This window comes from Galeopterus variegatus, unplaced genomic scaffold (assembly GCF_000696425.1).
Source record: "Galeopterus variegatus unplaced genomic scaffold, G_variegatus-3.0.2 Scaffold251, whole genome shotgun sequence".
Lineage (NCBI taxonomy): Eukaryota > Metazoa > Chordata > Mammalia > Dermoptera > Cynocephalidae > Galeopterus > Galeopterus variegatus.
In genome coordinates this window covers 523217-544166 of record NW_007726362.1, presented here as the reverse complement: position 1 = coordinate 544166, position 20950 = coordinate 523217, and the positions used below count along the sequence as shown (strand labels likewise).

Here is a 20950-nt window from a genome sequence, read left to right as displayed (position 1 = left end):
GTTTGGAGACGAACCGGGAGGGAGGAGGATAGAAGTCGTCACTTTACCCTCCGTCACCTCGGCGAGGGCAGGTGCCCAGAGGCTCGAAGGAACCCGGCGCTGGGATTTTTGGGAGCCCTGGGCTCGGAGAAACAGAAATACCAGATTGAAGGAAAAAGCGAGAGAATGGGAGCTTCACCCTGAAGAGGTCGCCTCTGATTGGGCTGGGATGGGAGGGGAATGTGGATTGCCTAATGTGACGAGAGAATACCTAGGGGTCTGCCCAGTGCCCTGAAGGCTGTGGTGGGGTGTATTCTCTGTCTTAGGGCCAGGCGTCAGAGGGATACCAGACGATTACGGTAGCCCAGCCTAAGATGGTGCCCCCGGAGAGAGACTTACGCTTAGGTGAGCCAGTGGTGGGTGTGGAGAGCCAGCACCGGAGAAAACGGACGAGGGCGAAGTGTCAGCAGTGGGAACCGCCGAGAGAGTGAAGGAGGTCCGAGAAGGAGTCCCCTCGGGTAAGGGGTGAGCTCCTCCCGGCTTTCGGCACCAATGAAAGAACAACAGGACCTGAGCTGACAGTTCACCAGAGAAGTTCCGCTTTATTCGGGGGAGAAGCATACATTTATATAGAGCCGGATTCCGGGAGAGGGTGGTTAGTACACAGGGCGGTAGTTGATTGGCCGGGGGTGGGTAATGATTTCTGATAGGCTGCACCTTGGCGCCGGCGAGATTGTTAGGACCCGGAAGAAAAAAGTGCCATGTTTTAGGGAGTGCCTCCTTTGGTGTCTTCTATGGGGCCTTACAGATACTGTTTAGTTTCTTCATATGTATTTGTTTGTAACTAAGATTTTTTTTTTAACTTGGGAATGTTTAGACACATAGGCGAGTTGCTCAAAATCATTTTTTCTGGCTATTTATATCTGAAGGTTATGCTAATGTGGCTTACGGTAACAGTGATTTTTCAACTTAGGAGGGGAGAGAAGTACCCTGTTTGAATCTGAAATGCAGGGATCTCTTTATTTCCCTTTGCCCCCTTTTGATCTTACCTTGATGTACAATGTAGCAGACTTAATTATCTGTTGAAGTTTTTCCTCTTTTAATATTAGAGCTATAACGTCCTTTTGCCTTGATTTACAAGTGATCAAATGAATATTTATCACAAATTTCAAGTGTTTTTCAAAGATTGTGTTATAGAATATACTCTTTTAAAGTTACTTTTTAATAGGGAGCATGATTCTTAATTGTTGTTTCATGCTAAGGAAGACTTAGCTGAATTGAAGATGCTTATGCTTAGCTCAGACAGAAAAAACTAGAGTCCTGAAGAATAATCCCTGCATTAACATTTTCATGCCTTTTGAAAATAGGCTTGGATGCTGCAAAGCTATTCAGGTGCCTTTATGGGTACCAGAGAAAGATTCTAAGACTCTTAAATTAGTTAGAATTAATTTGTAATTCACGATAAAGTTAATTGACTCATAGTTAAAGCGATTAGTTCATGTTTTACATTCATTTGCTAATGAATTTTTTCTAATTCTTTTCCAGTGCATTTTTTAGATTGCTGTTTATCCAGTGTAGAACTTTATTACTTACAGAATTCGAAACTAGTCTTTGCTTCTGGGCAAGTAGTCTTTGTCCTAGGGAGAAATGCATGAATTAAATATATAGCCTGTTTGCAGTGCCAAGAGAGCATTTGGTCAAACTAAAAATTAAAACTGTAAAAAATTATTTAGAAACCTCTCTGGTTGTCTTTATAAATCAACAAGGCAAATACTGAAAATGTGCCAAATTTTACTAGAACCATTGTGTATTGACCCCAATTATAGCAAAGGGAATAAATGTATTTGCTTTCTCTGATATTGTAGCATTGGGACCAGAGAAGCATTTAGTTTTGTATAATGATTTTTTTGTTATTTGGCTTTTTTTTGAATTACAGAATGAATAAGGCAAACATTTGCTTTGAACAAAAATAAATAGAGTATATCTGACCACTACTGTGATGAAATTTTTTAATGAAGTGTAAATGCAGTGTGGCAATTTTCATATTCTAACAAGATATCTAAAATGATATTCTACCTATAAGCAAAATATTTGGCTTAGTTACTTTATGCAAATTAAGATGCTTATAAATACTGTATAATTGATATTTTTTAATTTGCAGAATGGTAATTTTAAAAAGTTTTTATTGTTGGGTAGATACACATTACTGTTTGGGGGAGAAATTATAAAATTTAAAAAAATAATTTGTATTAATTTGTCAACTCTTTGATGTATGGTTTTCCATAACAAAACACCTCCATATGTGTTGTCACATTTGAGTTTTATAGTTTTATAAACTAGGGAGAAAAGACCTTACAATTTCCACTTTACACATTTTAAAACAGAGGCTTAAGGAAGAATTTGATCAAGTTCTTATGAGTTTTACTTAATTGTTTTAATTGATGTGATTAAAAGTTTTAAACTTTTAAATTATTTGTTTAAAATAGAATAGTCTATCTTAAATAGAAATACTCTTAATTTGTTGCACTTACTACGTCTTTTATATTTGTTTTAGTATCTTTCAATATGTGTTTAGGCCTCTGAGTCACACTGGCAAGAACATTAGAAACATTGCTTTAGACTTTTAAAAAAATATATTAAATGACACTTAGTGATCTGTGTTGGAAGAAGTGGGTGTTAGCCTTGATAGTGTTGTATGAGACCTGATTTGTTGTTGGGTTAAGATTGAAAGCAAGATGTGAAAAAGTTGACCATTAATTTTGTTTTGCATTTTTGTTGCCTGCCCTCTGGTGGAGAAGTTAGTGAAATCAACAAACGGTGTATGAAAAGTTGGTGTAGTGTGTACACACACACACACACACACACACACACACACACACACGAGGGTACTTCAAAAAGTTTGTCTAAATTATCTTTCAATTCTATTTTTCCACAAACTTTGAAGTTCTCTTGTATAACTGATTCATTTAGTGTATGAAAATTTAAATATGTTAAAAATTTTAGGATAGTCTTAGTCTATAAATTTTGGAGGGGATAACGTGGGATTAAAGTTTTAAGAACGCATAAGTTTTTTAAAGATATGCAGATTTGCCTTACTAATTATGTTTCTCTGTTTCTCAAAATGCCCTTTTGTTATTTCTAAGGGTCTTACTGAAGTATCACAAAGTTTAAAAATGGAAAATGAAGAGTTTAAGAAGAGATACAGTGATGCTACATCCAAAGCTCTTCAGCTTGAGGAAGATATTGTGTCAGTGACACATAAAGCAATTGAGAAAGAAACTGAACTAGACAGGTATTTCTGATGCTTTTAAAAAATAGCTTTAATGTTTTAACAAAGTTTTTTGTCTATATTAATGTTACTTTATCTTAACTCAGTTTAAAAGACAAACTCAGAAAGGCACAGCATGAAAAAGAACAACTTGAATGTCAGTTGAAGACGGAAAAGGATGAGAAGGAACTTTATAAGGTACTTTACTCTTTCAGTTTCTGTTAGTTATCTGTTGCTTCATAGCAAATTACCCCCAAACTTAGGGGCTATAATAGGTCACGAATTTGGGAGTGCTTTGGCTGAGTGCCTCTGGCTCTTGGTCTCTCGTGCAGTTGCAGTTAGCTGGAGCCTGATTGGGGGCTAGAGAATCTGCTTTCAAGATGGATCACTCACATGGCTTTTGGCAGGAGACCCATTGGCTTCTATCTACATGGCCTCTCCATAAGCTGCTTTGAATATCCTCATGACATGGCAGCTTCCTTCAGAGAGAGAGCAGTCCAAGAGAGCAAGGTGGAAGTCGCAATAGCGTTGTGTATTGCCCCAGAAGTTAGTTTTTAGGGAATTAATTTGCTGGTACTTTAGATACTTAGCAGGTACTATATAATAAGTCATAGAGGTCTAAGGGTAACAAGATGCTTGCTTGTCGGAATTGACATAACCAAGTATTTTCCCCTTTTAAGAACTTACATATCTTAAGGAGAACATTAATTTATTTCAGTGATGATTATGTTTTGGAGTTTGACTTTTGGAATAATCTTCAGGGATGGTCATTTTATAGAAATATCTTCACTGCTAACAAATCTTCACCTGGCGAAGTTTTTCAAAGTGATCTTGAAATATAGGATAGTTAGCTAGATTATCGATAACGTTCTGGTTGCAAATTGAGATTTGTTTTCTTAAGTGACTCATAGGTATTTCCTGAAGGCAGTTCCCGGTGAGGAATTTCAAGAACATTCTGAGTTAAGTCAGTTTCATGTTGTTATTTTCATGAGCTGATGATTATGAAAATTAGGTAGTGTTTTAAAAGTGATGCTGTAAAGGTATTGGTTGCTGATACCTTCAGAGAATTAGGAGTTATATTCTATCCTTGTGAACAGGAATTAGTCCTTCAGCATTATGGACATTTAAAAAGTAAAGTGCAAGAAGTATGTTAATTCGTTTCCCTCTAGTACTCTTAGAAACAAAGTACTCTAGTACTCTAATACCAAAGGAACATACCTTTGATAGTGGACACTAGGTATCTGTACTCTTCATACTTCCAGTTATATGGAATTTGATTTGTATAACTGTTATGAGCAAATCAGCAGCAGCCAAAGTTAATGGGAAAATCAATATAATTGTGTTAATTAATCAACAAATATATTTTTAGGCACATGGGAAGTAAACAACGTACTTTTCAGAAGGAAAAAATTGAATTGTTTGAGATGTTCTTTTTGATTGTATCCTTTTCTAGTTTTTGATTGTACCTGTTTCTAGTTTTCCGGAATCTGGTCATGCACTCATATCTGCATATGCCTGTAACATAATCTTTTTTCCCAAAAGAACAACCAAGTCCGTTTGTGTTTTTAAAGGGAATCCAAATTATCAAATCAAAGGAAAAGATATAGAGATCAGGTAATGTAGTTAGACCTTAGAATTTATCTCTATGGAAAATAGAAAAGCTTAGAAAAGCTGTGTTCTGCTCCTACATGCTTAGCGAGTCATTTGGCAGAACTTGGGTCTCCTGACTCCTAGTCTAGTGCATCTTCCCTTCCTTTGATCACCTTTGAGTTACAGATAAATGGTATTTTAAACTTTGTAACTTAGCTTACGAAGTAAGAAAGAATATTCTTCACATTTTCAAACACTGTTTCAGGTACATTTGAAGAATACAGAAATAGAAAATACCAAGCTTGTGTCAGAGGTCCAGACTTTAAAGAATTTAGATGGGAACAAAGAAAGTATGATTAGTCATTTCAAAGAAGAGATTGGCAGACTGCAGTGCTGTTTGGCTGAAAAGGAAAATCTGCAAAGGGCTTTCCTACTTACCACTTCAAGTAAAGTATGTACTTTTGTAATATGTGTTATATGTATTTGAAGATTGTTAAACATTCCTCTTGTATGTATGCAATATGATTTTATTTTTAATTCCTTCCCCCAACTTTTTCTTTTGAAAATGTCAAACCTACCGAAAAGTTGGCAGAACAGTGAATACTTAATGTACCCTAAAATATTTTGCCATCCTTTGTTTTATGTCCCCCATTTATATGCCTTTTTTTCCCTCAGCCATTTGAAAGTCAGTGGCAGGCATTATGATTATCCCCCCTAAATACTTTAGCATGTCTCTCTATGAACAAGTATATTCTTCTGTATAACCATAATACCATTAGCACTCAAAGAATTTAACATTGATTGGAAAATATTCATTCTTGATGATCTTAGGTTTGATAATTTGTGTAAGTTTATGTCTGCCTGTCTGTATATAGGTGCCTTTCCTTTCCCTCTTTGTGATTATTAAGGAATCTGAGGGAGAATACTTTGAGATTATGGGAACATCCTATTCTCCAACAGCCTGTCACTCAATAGTTTTATTATCCTTTGATGATCCTCACTTGTATTAGCTATTCGTTAATGGTTGCAAAATGGTGATTTAAAAAAATTCTGTCATTCTTTCTACATTTAATGAATGTAGTAGATATTCTTCTATAAGGAGGAGGTTCCTGTTAGTCCCTACACTTTTTTTTATATCACTTTGGACTTCTGTATTGTACATTATCATCAGTATTCTTTTTTAAAATTTTTATTGAATCATAATCGATTATACTTATTTTTGGGGTTCAACGTTGAGATATATTGATCAAATCAATAGTACTAGCATATATATTGTTACAAATCGTACTTATTCCTTATGCCCTTTGTCCAATCTCTCCCCATCCCTCTTTCCCTCCCCCCTCCCCCCTCTAATTACCCTAGATTTCTTCTCTCTTTTTGAAAGAGTAATGGTTACTCTATTGATTTGTTGGCTAGATGATCTGTCCAATGCTGAGAGGCGTGTTCAGGTCCCCCAATATTATCATAGAGCAGATGCTGCTTTTGTCACTCTGGAATGGGCTTTGTGGAGAGAGACATCTTCTTCTTTTCTTTGGTTTCTGCTGGTGTCTCTTCTTGTGTCAGTGCACTCCAGTGGCTGGCGGACCATCTGTGTGGTGGTTGTGGTGCTTAGCCACTTTTGCGGCAGCCATGGTGGCTGTGGTGGGCCACCCATATGGAGGTGATGTTTTTGGCATGCTCCTTGGCACTGGTGATGTGCCTGGTTGTGGGAGCAGGGGTCTGGTCCTGGGCAGGCCCCGAGGTGCTGGCAGTGTGCCTGGGCAGGAACTAACTTTTTGTTCTTTGCTTACTTCTGAAGTAGGGGAATTTCCTTTTGGGACAAGTACTTGAGCTCTGTGGATGAGCTAAATTGCTGCTTTGCGGCTGCTTCCCCAGGGAAGGCTTTTTGTGCAGCTCAGGTTATAATGGTTGACTTTACAGGTGCTTCTGGCTCTCTACAGACCTGGTGGACCTGGGTTGTGTAGAAACTCTGATCTGGGACTGAGTCTTTTCATCAAACTGCACCCCATGCAATTCTGTATTCCTGACCAGTCTCCTTTGAGTGGCCCTATGCTGATTGGGGTGCAGATCAGCTGTCCTTGCTGTGCCCAGTGTTCCCCTGGTGGGTCTGTTTCCTCCACTGCCTGTGCTGCACTTCCTATGGGATGGGCTGTTCTCTGGTCCCTTGCAATGACTCACTGGCTTCTTAGTGACTCCTTTTTTTTCAGTTGTTGTGGCTCCTTGCTCCTTTGTGGGTTCACGGGAACCCTATTAGTGGTCTTGCTGGCCTGGGGCCACCAAGGCCCCTTTCTCCCCTGCCACCTCCAAGCAGCTCCTTGCTGTGCCCAGTGTTCCCCTGGTGGGTCTGTTTCCTCCACTGCCTGTGCTGCACTTCCTATGGGATGGGCTATTCTCTGGTCCCTTGCAATGACTCACTGGCTTCTTAGTGACTCCTTTTTTTTCAGTTGTTGTGGCTCCTTGCTCCTTTGTGGGTTCACGGGAACCCTATTAGTGGTCTTGCTGGCCTGGGGCCACCAAGGCCCCTTTCTCCCCTGCCACCTCCAAGCAGCTCCATCCGAAGGCCACAGCTGCAGCTTTTGCCGGCTCCTTCTCTGTGCGCACAGCAGCTCCAGTCTTAAAGCAGCTGTGGCATGAAACGGTTGGAGCAGTTTTTTCTTTCTCTCATCATGGCTTCTCCTGCCTTCATGCACTCTGTCAGTCTTTCCTCCTCTTCCCCTGAGCTCTAGCAGCCCCAGCTTGGCTGTTGTTGCTTTTTTATAGTTGTAAATTGGTTGATTTGTGGGAGAGAGTGATGCTGGGGACTGTCTATTCTGCCATCTTGACCAGAAGCCTCCAGTATTCTTTTTTATACCCAAATTTAGCCAGAGGAGTCTTTTCAAGCCTGCTTTTGTGTCTTTTGATATGTCCCCATCATGCCTTGAGTATTTCCTTGCTTTATGGTACAGCTGTGTATTCCAGCTTCAGTTTCTGTCCCAGACCTGGTGTTACCACTTCTCTGAGGAGCTCTGGTTCTTTTAGTTAGGGAATGGTATTTTGAAATCAAGAACTGGATCCTATTACTACTAGGAGGCTGTTGCTTCTTTGCATTTCCAGTGGACTTAAACATTTTTTTTTTCCTTTTTGTCTTTTTTACTGACCGGTAACGGGATCACAACCCTCGGTGTCACGCCCGTACCGGGGACCGGCAACGGGATCGCAACCCTCAGTGTTGCGCCCGCACCGTGCTCAGCCAGTGAGCGGGAACGGGTCTCCACATGGGATCCGAACCCTCCGCAGGAGCGCCGCCGCGCTCCCAAGCGGCGCACTCTCCAGTGCGCCACCGGGCCGGCCTGACTTAAAAATTTTTTAATTTGTAGGGATATTTTCAGTTTAAATCCAGTACCAAAGGGTCTTCTTTACTTTTCTTCCTCCATTTCATATTTACGAGTATATATCTCTTTATGGAGTGTGAGGACTTCTAGTTTCTAAAACATTATTATTCATGTGTTCTACCCAGCCACCCAGTCTTACACACCAGTACTTTTAGAATTATCACATCAATGCTACTTCCAACAATAAGTGTACTAAATAAAGTTAAGGTCTCTTTCAGGCTCTTTTTTCTTAAAATACATTTCACTAAGGATGTACAGAATGCTGTGTTCAAAAGTTACTTGAATTAATTTTTTAACATACTTACGTTATAAGTATGAAAGTTCAGTTTACTTTTTTGTTTATGTTTAATTTTAAGATTTGCTTTTATTCTCATAACCTTTTGTTTTAATTTTATTTTTTGAACATGTAAAATAGTTGTATTATTCAAAAATCAAAATGATATAAAAAATTTACTTAATAAGCTTACACTCTTTATCTGCTTCTTAAAAAAAGGTGGCATACTCATTTGCATCTTGCTTTTTTCATTGACTGTAAATTGGCAATCACTCCATATCAGTTCATAGAGCTCTTCCTCATTTGTTTAAATAGCTACATAATATTCCATTGTGAGGATTTAGCTTAATTTATTCATTATCTCTTATGGATGAATATTAGGTTGTTTTGAGTATTTTTCTATTGAATATACTCAGACACAGTTTATTTAATACCTAAAATGCATGATATTTAGAATTAACAATTAAGCCCCAACTTGCTTTTTTAATGTAGAAGATTACAAATGCAAATGTAAGAAGTATATTTTATTATTTGCTATTTAATAAGATGGTAAAAATTTCTCTAAGCATCTTTTTTCTATTTAAGCAAGACTTATGTGAGGAAAAGCATAGTTATGGAAGTACCTTGGAAAAATGGTTACTGATTGCTAAAACTTTTTAAAAAATTGTAAAAGCAATGTGAGGTCATGGTTATAAAAAAATTCAAACAGTATATGAAGATACAAAGTGAAAGTAACCGTCATCCTTTCTGAGGTTTATCATTATATAAATTTTTAATTTTTCTAGAAATCTTCTATGAATGTACATATATATTTGTATTTCAACACAAATGAGAATATACTTAATATTCTAAAACTTCTTTGCTTTTTTTTTCTTTTTTTAAATGTATAGAATGTCTGGATTATTTTGCAATATGAGTACACATGTAGATCTTTCTCATTCATTATAACAGCTGTATAGTATTCCTTCTTTTCAGTTAACAGTTGTGTAGCATGTTGTTTTAGTTTACAGTCTTTAGATTTTATAAACTGCTGCTGTAAACATCCTTATACAGATATCTAGGCACATGTATAAATCTGTTGAATAAAATGTTCCAAGTGGAGTTGCTGGGTCAATGGATATCAAAATTTTGATAGTTGTTTTCAAACTGCCTTTCAAAAAATGCTGTGTTGATTTTTCTTCCTACTAACAGTGTATGAGATATATTACTCTATGTAATGGCTACATAGACTTTCATTATGTGAAGATAGTATATAGTAGTTTATTTATAATAAATTTTCAGATTGTTAGGCATTTTAGGTTCTTAATAATTTTTCATTATTTTAGTATTTTATTTAGTCCCTGTAAAGCTAAGCCCATATCCATACCCTTTAATTTCTTAGAAACTTATGAAAAAAAATTGCTAGATTAAAATCCGTGAGAATCTTTAAGATGTTGGTGAGTGTTGCAAAAATCTGATGAGAAAGGTTATGTAAGCCCGACTATCTGCGAATGTGCCAGTTTTCCCTAAACCCATCCAAATACTGAGGTGTAACTGGTTTTTAATCTTTGTCACTGTGAAAGAAAATGAATGGTATTTGTTTAAACTTATTTATTTATTTGATTGTTGAGTTGAATTTTTTAAAGCTTAATAGCCATTTCTTTAAAAAAATTTTCATGTTCATACCTTTCATCAATTTTTGTTGGGGGGGGTGGTGTTTTTTTCTTTTCTTATTGATTAGAAAAGTTGCTTATATCAGAGTAGTAGTATACCTTTCTTGAGAATAGTACAAACAGTTTCTTTCTTGTTCTTTTTTTCTCTTTTGCTCTGTAAAAGTTGACAATATTTTATAGTTAGATCTGTTAGTGTTATGCCTAAATAGGTTTTGTCCACCCTAACATAACTAAATAACCATTTACATTTCAAGAGACTAACAATTTAAAAAGCAAGATTGGGTTGCATTTTTCTAATTTTGCATTATTTTTGGTACAAAGATTAAAAACAGGACGGTAGAATAAACTAGATTTATTGTGCTCATAATGTCTGGCTAATAATCTTATCATGGCAATTTTAACTTTTTAGAGATAATTTTAGGTTTCTTAAGAGGTGCTAATTACCTTTCATTTCGCCAGTGCTTCACTCTTAGTATTTGTATATCAATATTTTGTTTTTAGAATAAATTCTAAATCTAGTCTGTGTTTTCATAATATTATGGAATGGTAGATTAAGGTTATATTGGATGTCTTTTAGGTTAGAAAGCAGGAAACATCTTTTAGCCAAAATTTTTGGTGTTGCAAGAATTTTTAAAATTATTTTTACTGATAATCATAAAAAGCAAGGGTCATCAGTTCCAGCTGAGGAGATTCTGGGGGGCAGGGGCTTTCATTTGAGTCTCAGTTTTTTTTTTTTTTGTCTTTTTCTGTGTCCGGCAACGGATCGCAACCCTCAGTGTCACCCCCGTACCGGACCGGGACCGGCAACGGGATTGCAACCCTCGGCGTTGCTCCCGCGCCTCACTCAGCCAGTGAGCGGGAACCGGTCCGTATGTGGGATCCGAACCCTCGGCGGGAGCGCCACCGCGCTTCCCAAGCGGCGCACTATAGCAGTGCGCCGCCAGGCCGGCCCCTGAGTCTCAGTTTAACAAGGGCTTTAAGCACTGGGTATGTCACCTGCCTTCTTATACCTCACATTCTTCATGTATAAAGTAGTAGCAGTGATACCCCATACACAGGGATGTTGCATGGAGAATCTAAAACTAAGTCATATTTCAAGTTTTCTATAGTCATGAGTAGAAAAGCAATATTTAAAAATTTGCATCTGTTGAAAAATGTGTAAAAATCGTTTCTGCTTCTGTTTTTCATTTAGTTTGATTACAAATATATTTATCTGCCTTTCTTCAGGAAGATACATTTTTTTTAAAGGAGCAACTACGTAAAGCAGAGGAACAGGTCCAGGCAACTCGGCAAGAAGTTGTCTTTTTGGCTAAAGAACTTAGTGATGCTGTAAATGTGCGAGATAAAATGATGGCAGATCTATATACCGCACGCTTGGAAAATGAGAAAGTAAAAAAGCAGTTAGCTGATACAGTGGCAGAACTTAAACTAAATGCTGTGAAAAAAGATCAGGTAAAGCAAGTTAATTTTCAATTTCCATTTTGATCAGAAAAACCACCATAAACTCACAGAAGAGAGTAAAATGTGTTAAAATAAGTCAGGTCGGATTCCTGAGCAGAGAATTTAAAATTTCCATTCATTTTGTTTAGTCATTATAACTTCTTGGGTTGAGATTAAAGTGTATTTTAAGAAAAAAGTCTGTATGTGAAATTCCTAGTGGTCAGTAAAAGCTGCTGTTATTAATGAAGTATTTTGATGTCAGGTATGTATTGCTTTGTTTGGAGTTTCTTATTTACTAGCTGTATAAAATGGCATTATGGTTAAGAGAGTAATAATTGCTCTTCAGAAAGTGGATTATTTTTCTCTAATTTTTTAGTGAACCTTAGTCCTAAGAATGTTAAGTTGGATTTATTAGGAGAGCCAGTGTGGCTCTGTAGCCAAAACACCAAAACAAATAAACTGTAAAAGCCAGAAAGAAAAAAGAGAAAATGAAATTGGGATTTACTTGTACATTATGATGTATCAGATTTTTATCTTTTTCTTAGAGGAAGTATTTGTTTTTTTCTCAGGAAAAGAGTGATACACTGGAACATGAATTGAGAAGAGAAGTTGAAGATCTGAAACTCCGTCTTCAGATGGCTGCAGATCATTATAAAGAAAAATTTAAGGAATGCCAGAGGCTCCAAAAGCAAATAAACAAACTTTTAGACCAATCAGTATGTATCATTGAATTCATACATAGTAAAATATTTCCTTTATTAATATTTTTGCTTGCAAATCAAATTTATAGTATTTTAAATATCAGTCTTTTGAATATAATTCATCTCTGCTTGATTTCAAGACATTGGCATGATATGGTAATGGTAATTCTTTTTGAAAAATCTGTAATTCTTATTTACTGTAGACCCAATAAAGGAAGCAAGGGCAGCAGAAATTGTAAGAACAGCAGAGATCACCCTTTTTTCTAGACCGTTTCCCTCTAAGTTTTCGATGGCTGTCTTTGTCATTTAAAACTTAGTAGGTATTGAATCTCTCTTGTGACGACACTTGTCCTAATTAGAGTTTACCATTGATCACCTCTAGAGTCTTCAATGGTTTTTCAGTTGTCTTTGGTGAGCTCTTCCATTATACACATATCCACTAGATTAGGAAGAGTTAAAGAGTAACTAAGCCTTTTGTATTCCATTCGAGAATAGATATGCAGATTTGTAATAAAGCAAAGAAAATGTTTTTGTTTTGGGATGTGTGTGTTTTAATGAGGGTCCTTAAATTGTACTTTTATACAAGGCTTGCTATGTGAGGGAGTCCTGGAAGTGTGGAAGAAACATATTTAAAACCTGAAATTGAAAGTGGTACCACAGTGCTCTTATACCTGTATGATGCAAATATTTTCCTGGTCTGTCTTTTTGAAATCTGAAAGGAGACAAAGCAAGGAATACATGTCATATTCCTACATGTCGTAAAGTAGGAAGGCTTTTGTGAAAAAACATTATACTTGAAGTATGACCTACTTGTATAGATTTTGGTTTGGGTCTTTTTGAGCACTTTATGACTTTATAGTAGACAATTTGTAAGATTGTGAGATTTTTTTTTTTTTTCCTTCCTTTGGTGGCTGGCTGGGATCTGAACCTTTGACCTAGATGTTCTAACACCATGCTCTAACCAACCGAGCTAACAGGCCAGCCTGAGAATGTGAGATTTCTATTAATGACTAGTTTTGATGATATCACAAGAGAAAAAGCAAAATAAATTATTTCTCTTCTACAGCATTTAGGTCAGTTAGGACAATGATGTGTGTAACTTTAGTCTTTGTTGGCTTTTAAGATAAGAGCAGCTTTGTGGATTTTTAAGATTTCTTTTTACAACTTTTATTTAAATAGTTACTGCAGGAAGGAAACATGACTCGTTCAGTGATTGATTTAACAATTTATTGTTAACATTTTTAATAGGCCAATAATAATAGTGTCTTCACAAAAAAAATTGGAAATCAGCAGAAAGTGAATGATGCTTCAATAAACACAGACCCAGCCACTTCTGCCTCTACTATAGATGTAAAGCCACCATCTTCTGCAGGTAAAAGTCTTTTACACTTTTTGTGTACTGTGTCCTCTCTGAAAAGTATTTTTCAGTATCTTTTATATGCCTGTATACTTATTTATGTACTTTTTATACTTGTTTACTTATATTTTGTTTTTTAAATTTTTGGCAGTTGGCTGGTATGGGGATCCAAACCCTTGACCTTGGTGTTATAACACAGTGCTCTAACCAGTTAACTGGCCAGCTTGTTGTTTACTTACATTTTATACTGAAATTTTTATATACTTGTACTGCTTTCTTTTATGTGTAAAAATTTTAGGGTGCTTATAAAGATCCTTATGTTATGAGTGAGGGAATTAAGGCAAAGAAAGAATAAGGGTATAAATATAAGATAAAGTCATGCATGTGATGGATATACAAAATGTGAGTGTAAACTAGTATTTATCTTCACTAGAGTATTCACAAGTGTTAAAAATGAGCTGGTGCTTGTAAGCACTTATTTAGGCTGTGTAGGACAAAAGCTAAGAATTAAATTTTTACTTTATATTCCATTAAATGCATGGAATTTTGAAGCGTTTTGTTTGTGTTATTTTAATTTTATAATTCTATGGGGGGAAATGTTCCCATTTCTTCTAATGTTTCTCTCTCTCTCTCTCTTTTTTTTTTTTTTGGCTGTTTTGGATCAATAGGTTACTTCCCTCATTAGTGTACCTGTTGGCTGAGTTAAATTTTCATTAATTAGTTTATTAACTTATAGAACAGATTAGAGAGATGTATAGAATACATGAATAACATGAAAAATTGAATTAACTCTATGTTTTTACCTGTCCTAATTTTTTTCCACTTTTATGTAAATCAAATATTTGACAATAATAAAAGTAAGTACTAGTGAAAGTATATCTACTTGTTTAATGTGTGGGGTTATTGATGTTTCAGGTCTTTTTAAATGTAAATATTTAATTAGGTTCAGTCACTGTATTTCTGTTTATCCTCTGTAGTACCTAGAGTGGTGTTACAGAGTATTTACTTATAAAAGACTTAGTAAATGGTAATGAAGGACTAGAAAAATGGTTTAAAATGTATTCTCAAAGGGCTGGCTGGTTAGTTTCATTTGGTTAAGACTGCAGTGTTATAATGCCAAGGTCAAGGGTTCAGATCCCCGTACTGGCCAGCTGCCAAAAATAAATAATAAATAAAATGTTATCTCAAAGAGTATAGCTTTCCTATTTATCCTGTCTATTCAGTTGTGTAAGGAAAACAAATTTTATGTGATTTTGGAATTATTTTTAGCAAATTAAAAAAACAGTAATAAAAGAATGATTCTTTCATTATTAAACGCAGGACCTGGTTTTGACTAAACTGACATTTCAGAATTCTTACGCAGAGCTTGTAAATCCTTCTTTGTTTATTCACGATATGAATAGATGCTTTTCTCCTTTAGTATTCCATTTATTATATTTCACCATATACTGACCCTTAAGTTTTTCTGAACAGCAAGATAATATAAGAAGCAAAGTAACTGTTTAACAATCTTATTTTCTGCATTGTTGTACAGCAGAGACAGATTTTGACATGGTAACAAAGGGACAAGTCTGTGAAATGACCAAAGAAATTGCTGACAAAACAGAAAAGTATAATAAATGTAAACAGCTCTTGCAGGTAAGCTAGCTCCCTTATAAGTGAAAGATAGATTTATCAGATGTAAATTGCTTAGCTTACCTTTGTTGTTTTGACTGATGAGTATCTTGGCATTTCTTTTCCATTCCCATATACTGGTATTTAGTTTCACTTGTGCTTTTGAGATCAGTGTCATTCAAACTTTTCATTTTGAAACCTTCTTGGTAGTATTCACTCCTATAGAATTTAAAGAACAAGGGAAAATGCTTCTCATTTATATTTGGTTTGGAATAGAGAGGAAAAGCTGTTTTGTGTATGTGACTTGTTTGTTTAATTAAATGGTTTTTTTTTGTGTGTGTGTGTTTCTGTGTGCATGTGGGGAGAGGAGGGGCAATTTTTAGAGCTACAGAATGAAATTCACATGTTAGTGTTACTGTAGTAATTAAAGTATTTTATGTTTCTTGATTATAAATAATATTAGGTCTTTTAATCAAAGTTTAAACTGAACATTTTGTTGTTATTGCTTTCCTTGAGAGGATCCTTCTGTAGAAGGGTTGATTAGAACAGTTTTGCCTTGAATTCAGAGTGGTTATTTTATAAGGGACTGAACTACATTTTCATTAAGGATGAAATAATTCTGGGTGAATGTTTTAAAAATTTTATTATATAGCAATATTATTGAAAGGAAGATAGAAAGATGTTTCTTCAAGCAAAGAACTTCCTCAAGATGCTTTTTTTTTTTTTTTAACAACTGTATTGAGGTACAATTGAAATCCAGTAAACTGTGCATATTTGAAGTGTGCAATTTTATCAGTTTTGACATATACAGTTGTGAAACTATCACCACAATGTCAAGATAACAAACATTTCCATAACCCCCTCCTCAGTTGTTTTGGTACCCGTTTTGCAATTGATCTCGTGCTCTATCCCAGTCATTAGGAAACTATTGGTAAAAAATTAGCATACCTTTTGTACAATTTTATAAAATGGAGTCATATAGTATTCATTCTTTTTTCTGCCCTCTTTCAGCATAATTGGGGTTTATCCATATTGTTGCTTGTATTGTTCCTTCCTTTTTATCATTGAGGTAGTAACCTATTGTATGGATGTTTCATAATTTGTTTATCCATTCACAATTCGTAAATTGTTCATCAATTCCATTTGATGGGCATTTAGGATTGTTTTTGGTTGTTACAAATAAAGCTTCTATGAACATTTGTATAAAAGGTCTTTTGTGGACATGGTTTTTTGTTTCTCTTGGGTGAATATGTAAGAGTGAAATGCCTGGGTAAAAGTGGTAGGTGAATGTTAAATCTGTAAGAAATTACCAAGTTGTTTTTCAAGGAGGTTGTGTCATTTTACACAGCCAGTCTAATGAGTGTGTAGTGATAGCTCATTCTGGATTTAATTTGCATTTCTGTAATGAATTGATGTTGAATATCTTTTCTCATGCTTGTCGGCCATTTATTTATCTTTTTTTGTGAGTGTTCAGTCTTTTACTATTTAAAAAACTGGTTTGTTCATCTTGAGTTGTAAGTGTTCTTTATTCTGGATACAAGACCTTTGTCTGATATATGTGTGGTGAGTATTTTCTCCCAGTTTATGACTTGCCTTTTAATTTCCTTAATGGTGTTTTTAGAAAAGTGAAATTTTAATTTTAATGAAGTATAATCAGTCTATTCTTTTATGTCTTGTGCTTTTTATGTTCTAGGAAACATTCTCCTGATCCAGGATTGTAAAGATTTTCTCCTATGTTGTCTTCTAGCTTTATAGTCAGGTTTTCCATTTAGATCTACAAACTGTTTTGAGTTGATTTTTATGTATGGTGTGACATATGTAATATACATGGTATGGATATTCAGTCGATTTAGCATTACTTGTTGGGAAGACTTTGCTTTCTCCATTGAATTGCTCAAAGCATTTTTTTTTTTTTGTCTTTTTTGTGACCGGTAAGGGGATCGCAACCCTTGGCTTGGTGTCGCCCACACTGCGCTCAGCCAGTGAGCGCACCATCCGAACCTGCGGTGGGAGCGCTGCCGCACACCCAAGCGCCGCACTCCCCCGAGTGCACCACAGGGCCGGCCCTCAAAGCATATTTTTAAACTTTCACTTTGAACAAGAGATTCAAAATGACATTGGCCTATTTACTTTTTTGTCATGATTTGTAATTCCTTCCTTAAGTTTTTCCGGGTTCTAGAGAAGAGCAGTGTGTAAGAAGTCAACCTAGAAATTGTTTTGGTCAGGAAATCCCACAGTTTTATTTGTCAGTGTTTGGAAAAACAGCATTACAAATATATAATTTTTATTTCCTCCTTTGCAAATATTATACATACTGTGAAATGTTATGGCTTTACAGAAATAAAGAATAGAAATTGTAAAAAATATCACCATGATCCTGATCCCCAGAGAAAGGATTTGATTTATATTTTTCTACACAACACTGATATTCATTGTATATAATTGTGTAAGACAACTTATAAACAAAAATGGGATTATACTATATGATACTCTGTTATTACAACTTGCTATTTTCAATTAATGTATCTTGAGATTTTTCCTTGTCAACTTATACATCTACCTCATTCTTTTAAATAGATATATACTTTTCCATTATGTTGGATATAAAATAATTTATCCAGTCTTCTGTTGATAGACATTTGGTTATTTCAATTTTTATACAGTTATAGCAGTGTTATAATAAACATTCAGCACATATCTAAGTATGTTTGTGTAGGTGTTCTTTATAGATTTAACATCTGATAATTGTACTAATTTCATTTAGGATGAGAAAATAAAATGCAGTAAATATGCTGATGAACTTGCAAAAATGGAGCTTAAGTGGAAAGAACAAGTGAAAATTGCTGAAAATGTAAAACTTGAACTCGCTGAAGTAGAGGACAGTTATAAAGTAAGTTTTAGTATTTATTGTATGTAAACTTGAGGCATAGTACCTGGTACTTTTGAAAATGTGTTATTTGTAATTTCTATCAATCTCATGTACATTTCTATATGGATAGGTGAGATAGTATTTTCCTCTATAAATAAAAATATAAAAAGTATTTAGTTATGTTGAATATAGTTCATTAACTATGAACTAAGAAAATGGATACCCATATGCATTGCTATTTTGGTTTTAATTCAGTGGATTCAGATGGCTATTACATTTATGTCTTTTAATTGTGCTCATTTTAATTTATTTATTTTCACATAGGTGAATTCCTCTATAACCTGGTGTTATAATGCTTTCTATGGAAAACTAAAAATTCAGACACAATACATAAGTGGTTCTATTTTTTAGTGGCTGGCCAGTGCAGGGATCTGAACCATTGACCTTTGTGTTATAACACCATGCTCTAACCAACTGAACTAACCAGCCAGCCCATTGTGTTCATTTTTAAAGAAAAAAAGTGGTCATTTCATTATCCCACTGTTTATTTTAAACAAACATAGATGTGTATGTAAAATTATTTTCAGGCCTTGACATTTTTTTTGGACTACAATAATATATGATCAGTATTTAAAAATTTTTTTTTTGCTAGAGTTTTAGCCTTTTTTTCATTGTTGTTTTGGCAGTTGGCCAGTGAAGGGATCTGAACCCTTGACCTTGGTGTTATCAGCACTGTGCTCTAACCGAGTGAGCTAACTGGCCAGCCCCTGCTAGAGTTTTAGAATGTGTCACCCAAGTGTATTACTGTGATCTTAAATGAAATACTGCAAAGTAAGTTACATAATCTTGATGAAAATTATTTTTGCCAGTGTAATATTAGAAAATAGACAAGCCCAAATGATAAATGATGTAGATTGTCATAGCTAATTGCACCTATTATGTAATTTTTAAATTAGAATTACTTTAGTAGGTTTCCTCCATGGGGGCTGGAGAGGGTGGCACATTACAGGCTAAGGTAATTTTACTTGTGGTCCTCTTTTACCTTCATATACTGTCAGAATGAAGTTTTGAAACTTTTATTTCACGATATTATTGTTTCTGGGATCACTGTGGATTTCGTTTTCAATAGCTGGCAGTTTCCTTTATTATTTATAAAGTGTGAATAATGAATTTATATGAAAAAAAATTTTTGCATATTGACTAGAAAAAATGTTTTAGTAAATAGTTATTGAAACCTATTATACATAGAACAATATGTTAGCTACTATGTGGGTGACCATATAAAGTACAATGCTATGTTTAAGGAGTTTATTATCTAGTAGGGATTTGCTAGAAGTATAATGGTAATATACTCAAGACATTTACAACCCTAGATATTCATCTATCAAACCCACAGAAAACTATACAGATAATATTTCATTAATGATAAAAGTGATCATTGAGATTAAACAACATATTTAAGATTTTGCAGCTGGTGAAGTGTTTGGCTTTGTATTTAGTGCCCTCTTCTCTATTTTGCTCTGTTTTGACACAGACTAACACTGAGCAAAGCTCCACATGAATGATAAGTTTTAGTACTTTAGGGTTGTTTCTAATCAAATATTTAGGAGGAAAACATTATGGAGAAACTAGATCTTTGAAAGATCAAACTAGAGGGGAGGAGAAGCAGAGCTAGGAAAAAGAAGAAGCATTCTAAGTAGATGGAAAAATATTAATACATGTTCAGAGGTCAGAATCTGAATTCTAAACATGGGCCCTTTGGGATGCTTTGTGAATGCAAGTTTAAGAGCCTTCTCTAAGTCCAAGCGTTATACGTTTTTTGTTTTTCTTTTTAAGTTTTTTTTTGGTGTGTGTTGCGGGGACAGTTGGCCAGTATGGGGATCCAAAATCTTGACTTCGGTGTTATAAGACCATGCTCTAGCTAGCTAGCTAGCTAGCCAGCCAGCCTTATATATATATATATATATATATATATATATTATTATTATTTTTTTTTGTGACCGGTAAGGGGATCGGAACCCTTGGCTTGGTGTCGTCCGCACTGCGCTCAGCCAGTGAGCGCACCAGTCATCCCTATATAGGATCCGAACCTGCGGCCTCGGCGCTCCCAGCGCCGCACTCTCCTGAGTGAGCCACGGGTTCGGCCCCTTATATTTATGTTTTGAAGAGGAGAGAATTTAGTTTCCTGATTTGCAAAAGAGCCCAACCTTAACTATCTTGTCCATGTCCCCGCATTCTGTTTCTTCCATGAGGAATCAAAGCTGCTTGTTACTGGTCTTTTGCTTACCCTGCATCTTATTTGTAAAGGATTTATTATATCTTTGGTGGTAGAGAAGGAGTATTAGGTTAAGACTCTTTATTAGGTTGAGACTCTCCGCAAAGTTGCTTGACTCTACCAGTGTATGCATAAATCTTTTGATGAAACCCATGACTCCATTTCAGTAGTTTATTATTTGCTTACAGGAGAATTTAACCATACATCTCTAATTTGTTTAAACCTTTATAGAAGTATTTTACCATTACTCTTTCACTCCTTTTGCGCCCCTTTTCTCTTTCTCTTGCGTCATGTTTGAAATATTTCTTAGATTTAACCTCTCCTTTTTTCTGTATTCACATTGCCACTTCATAATCTTGAATTACTACAGCAGCATCTCTGGGGTTTTTGAGTCATGGCAAGAGATGAGAGAGTGTCTTTCTCTCATCTTAGAGTGCTTGCTATATTCTTAACTTTTTCCTCATTTGTCAGTAGTCCTCCAAGGGTTGATGAGATGAATTCCTCAGGATTATATTAGTATTGGAGTTAATGATCAAATCTAGGTCAACCTGACTCCAATC

General features: G+C 35.4%; 1 protein-coding gene across 1 annotated transcript in view; it reads left to right on the top strand.

Annotated features, from left to right (window-relative positions):
- TAX1BP1 (Tax1 (human T-cell leukemia virus type I) binding protein 1) overlaps positions 1-20950 on the top strand; it is a 47645-nt gene that overhangs the window by 14244 nt on the left and 12451 nt on the right. Inside the window, exons 3-10 of the mRNA XM_008566533.1 lie at positions 3123-3271; positions 3355-3445; positions 5103-5288; positions 11362-11586; positions 12144-12290; positions 13524-13647; positions 15167-15270; positions 18011-18136. Of these exons, the coding sequence (XP_008564755.1) occupies positions 3123-3271; positions 3355-3445; positions 5103-5288; positions 11362-11586; positions 12144-12290; positions 13524-13647; positions 15167-15270; positions 18011-18136 (1152 nt within the window). The remainder of the gene's footprint in view (positions 1-3122; positions 3272-3354; positions 3446-5102; positions 5289-11361; positions 11587-12143; positions 12291-13523; positions 13648-15166; positions 15271-18010; positions 18137-20950) is intronic.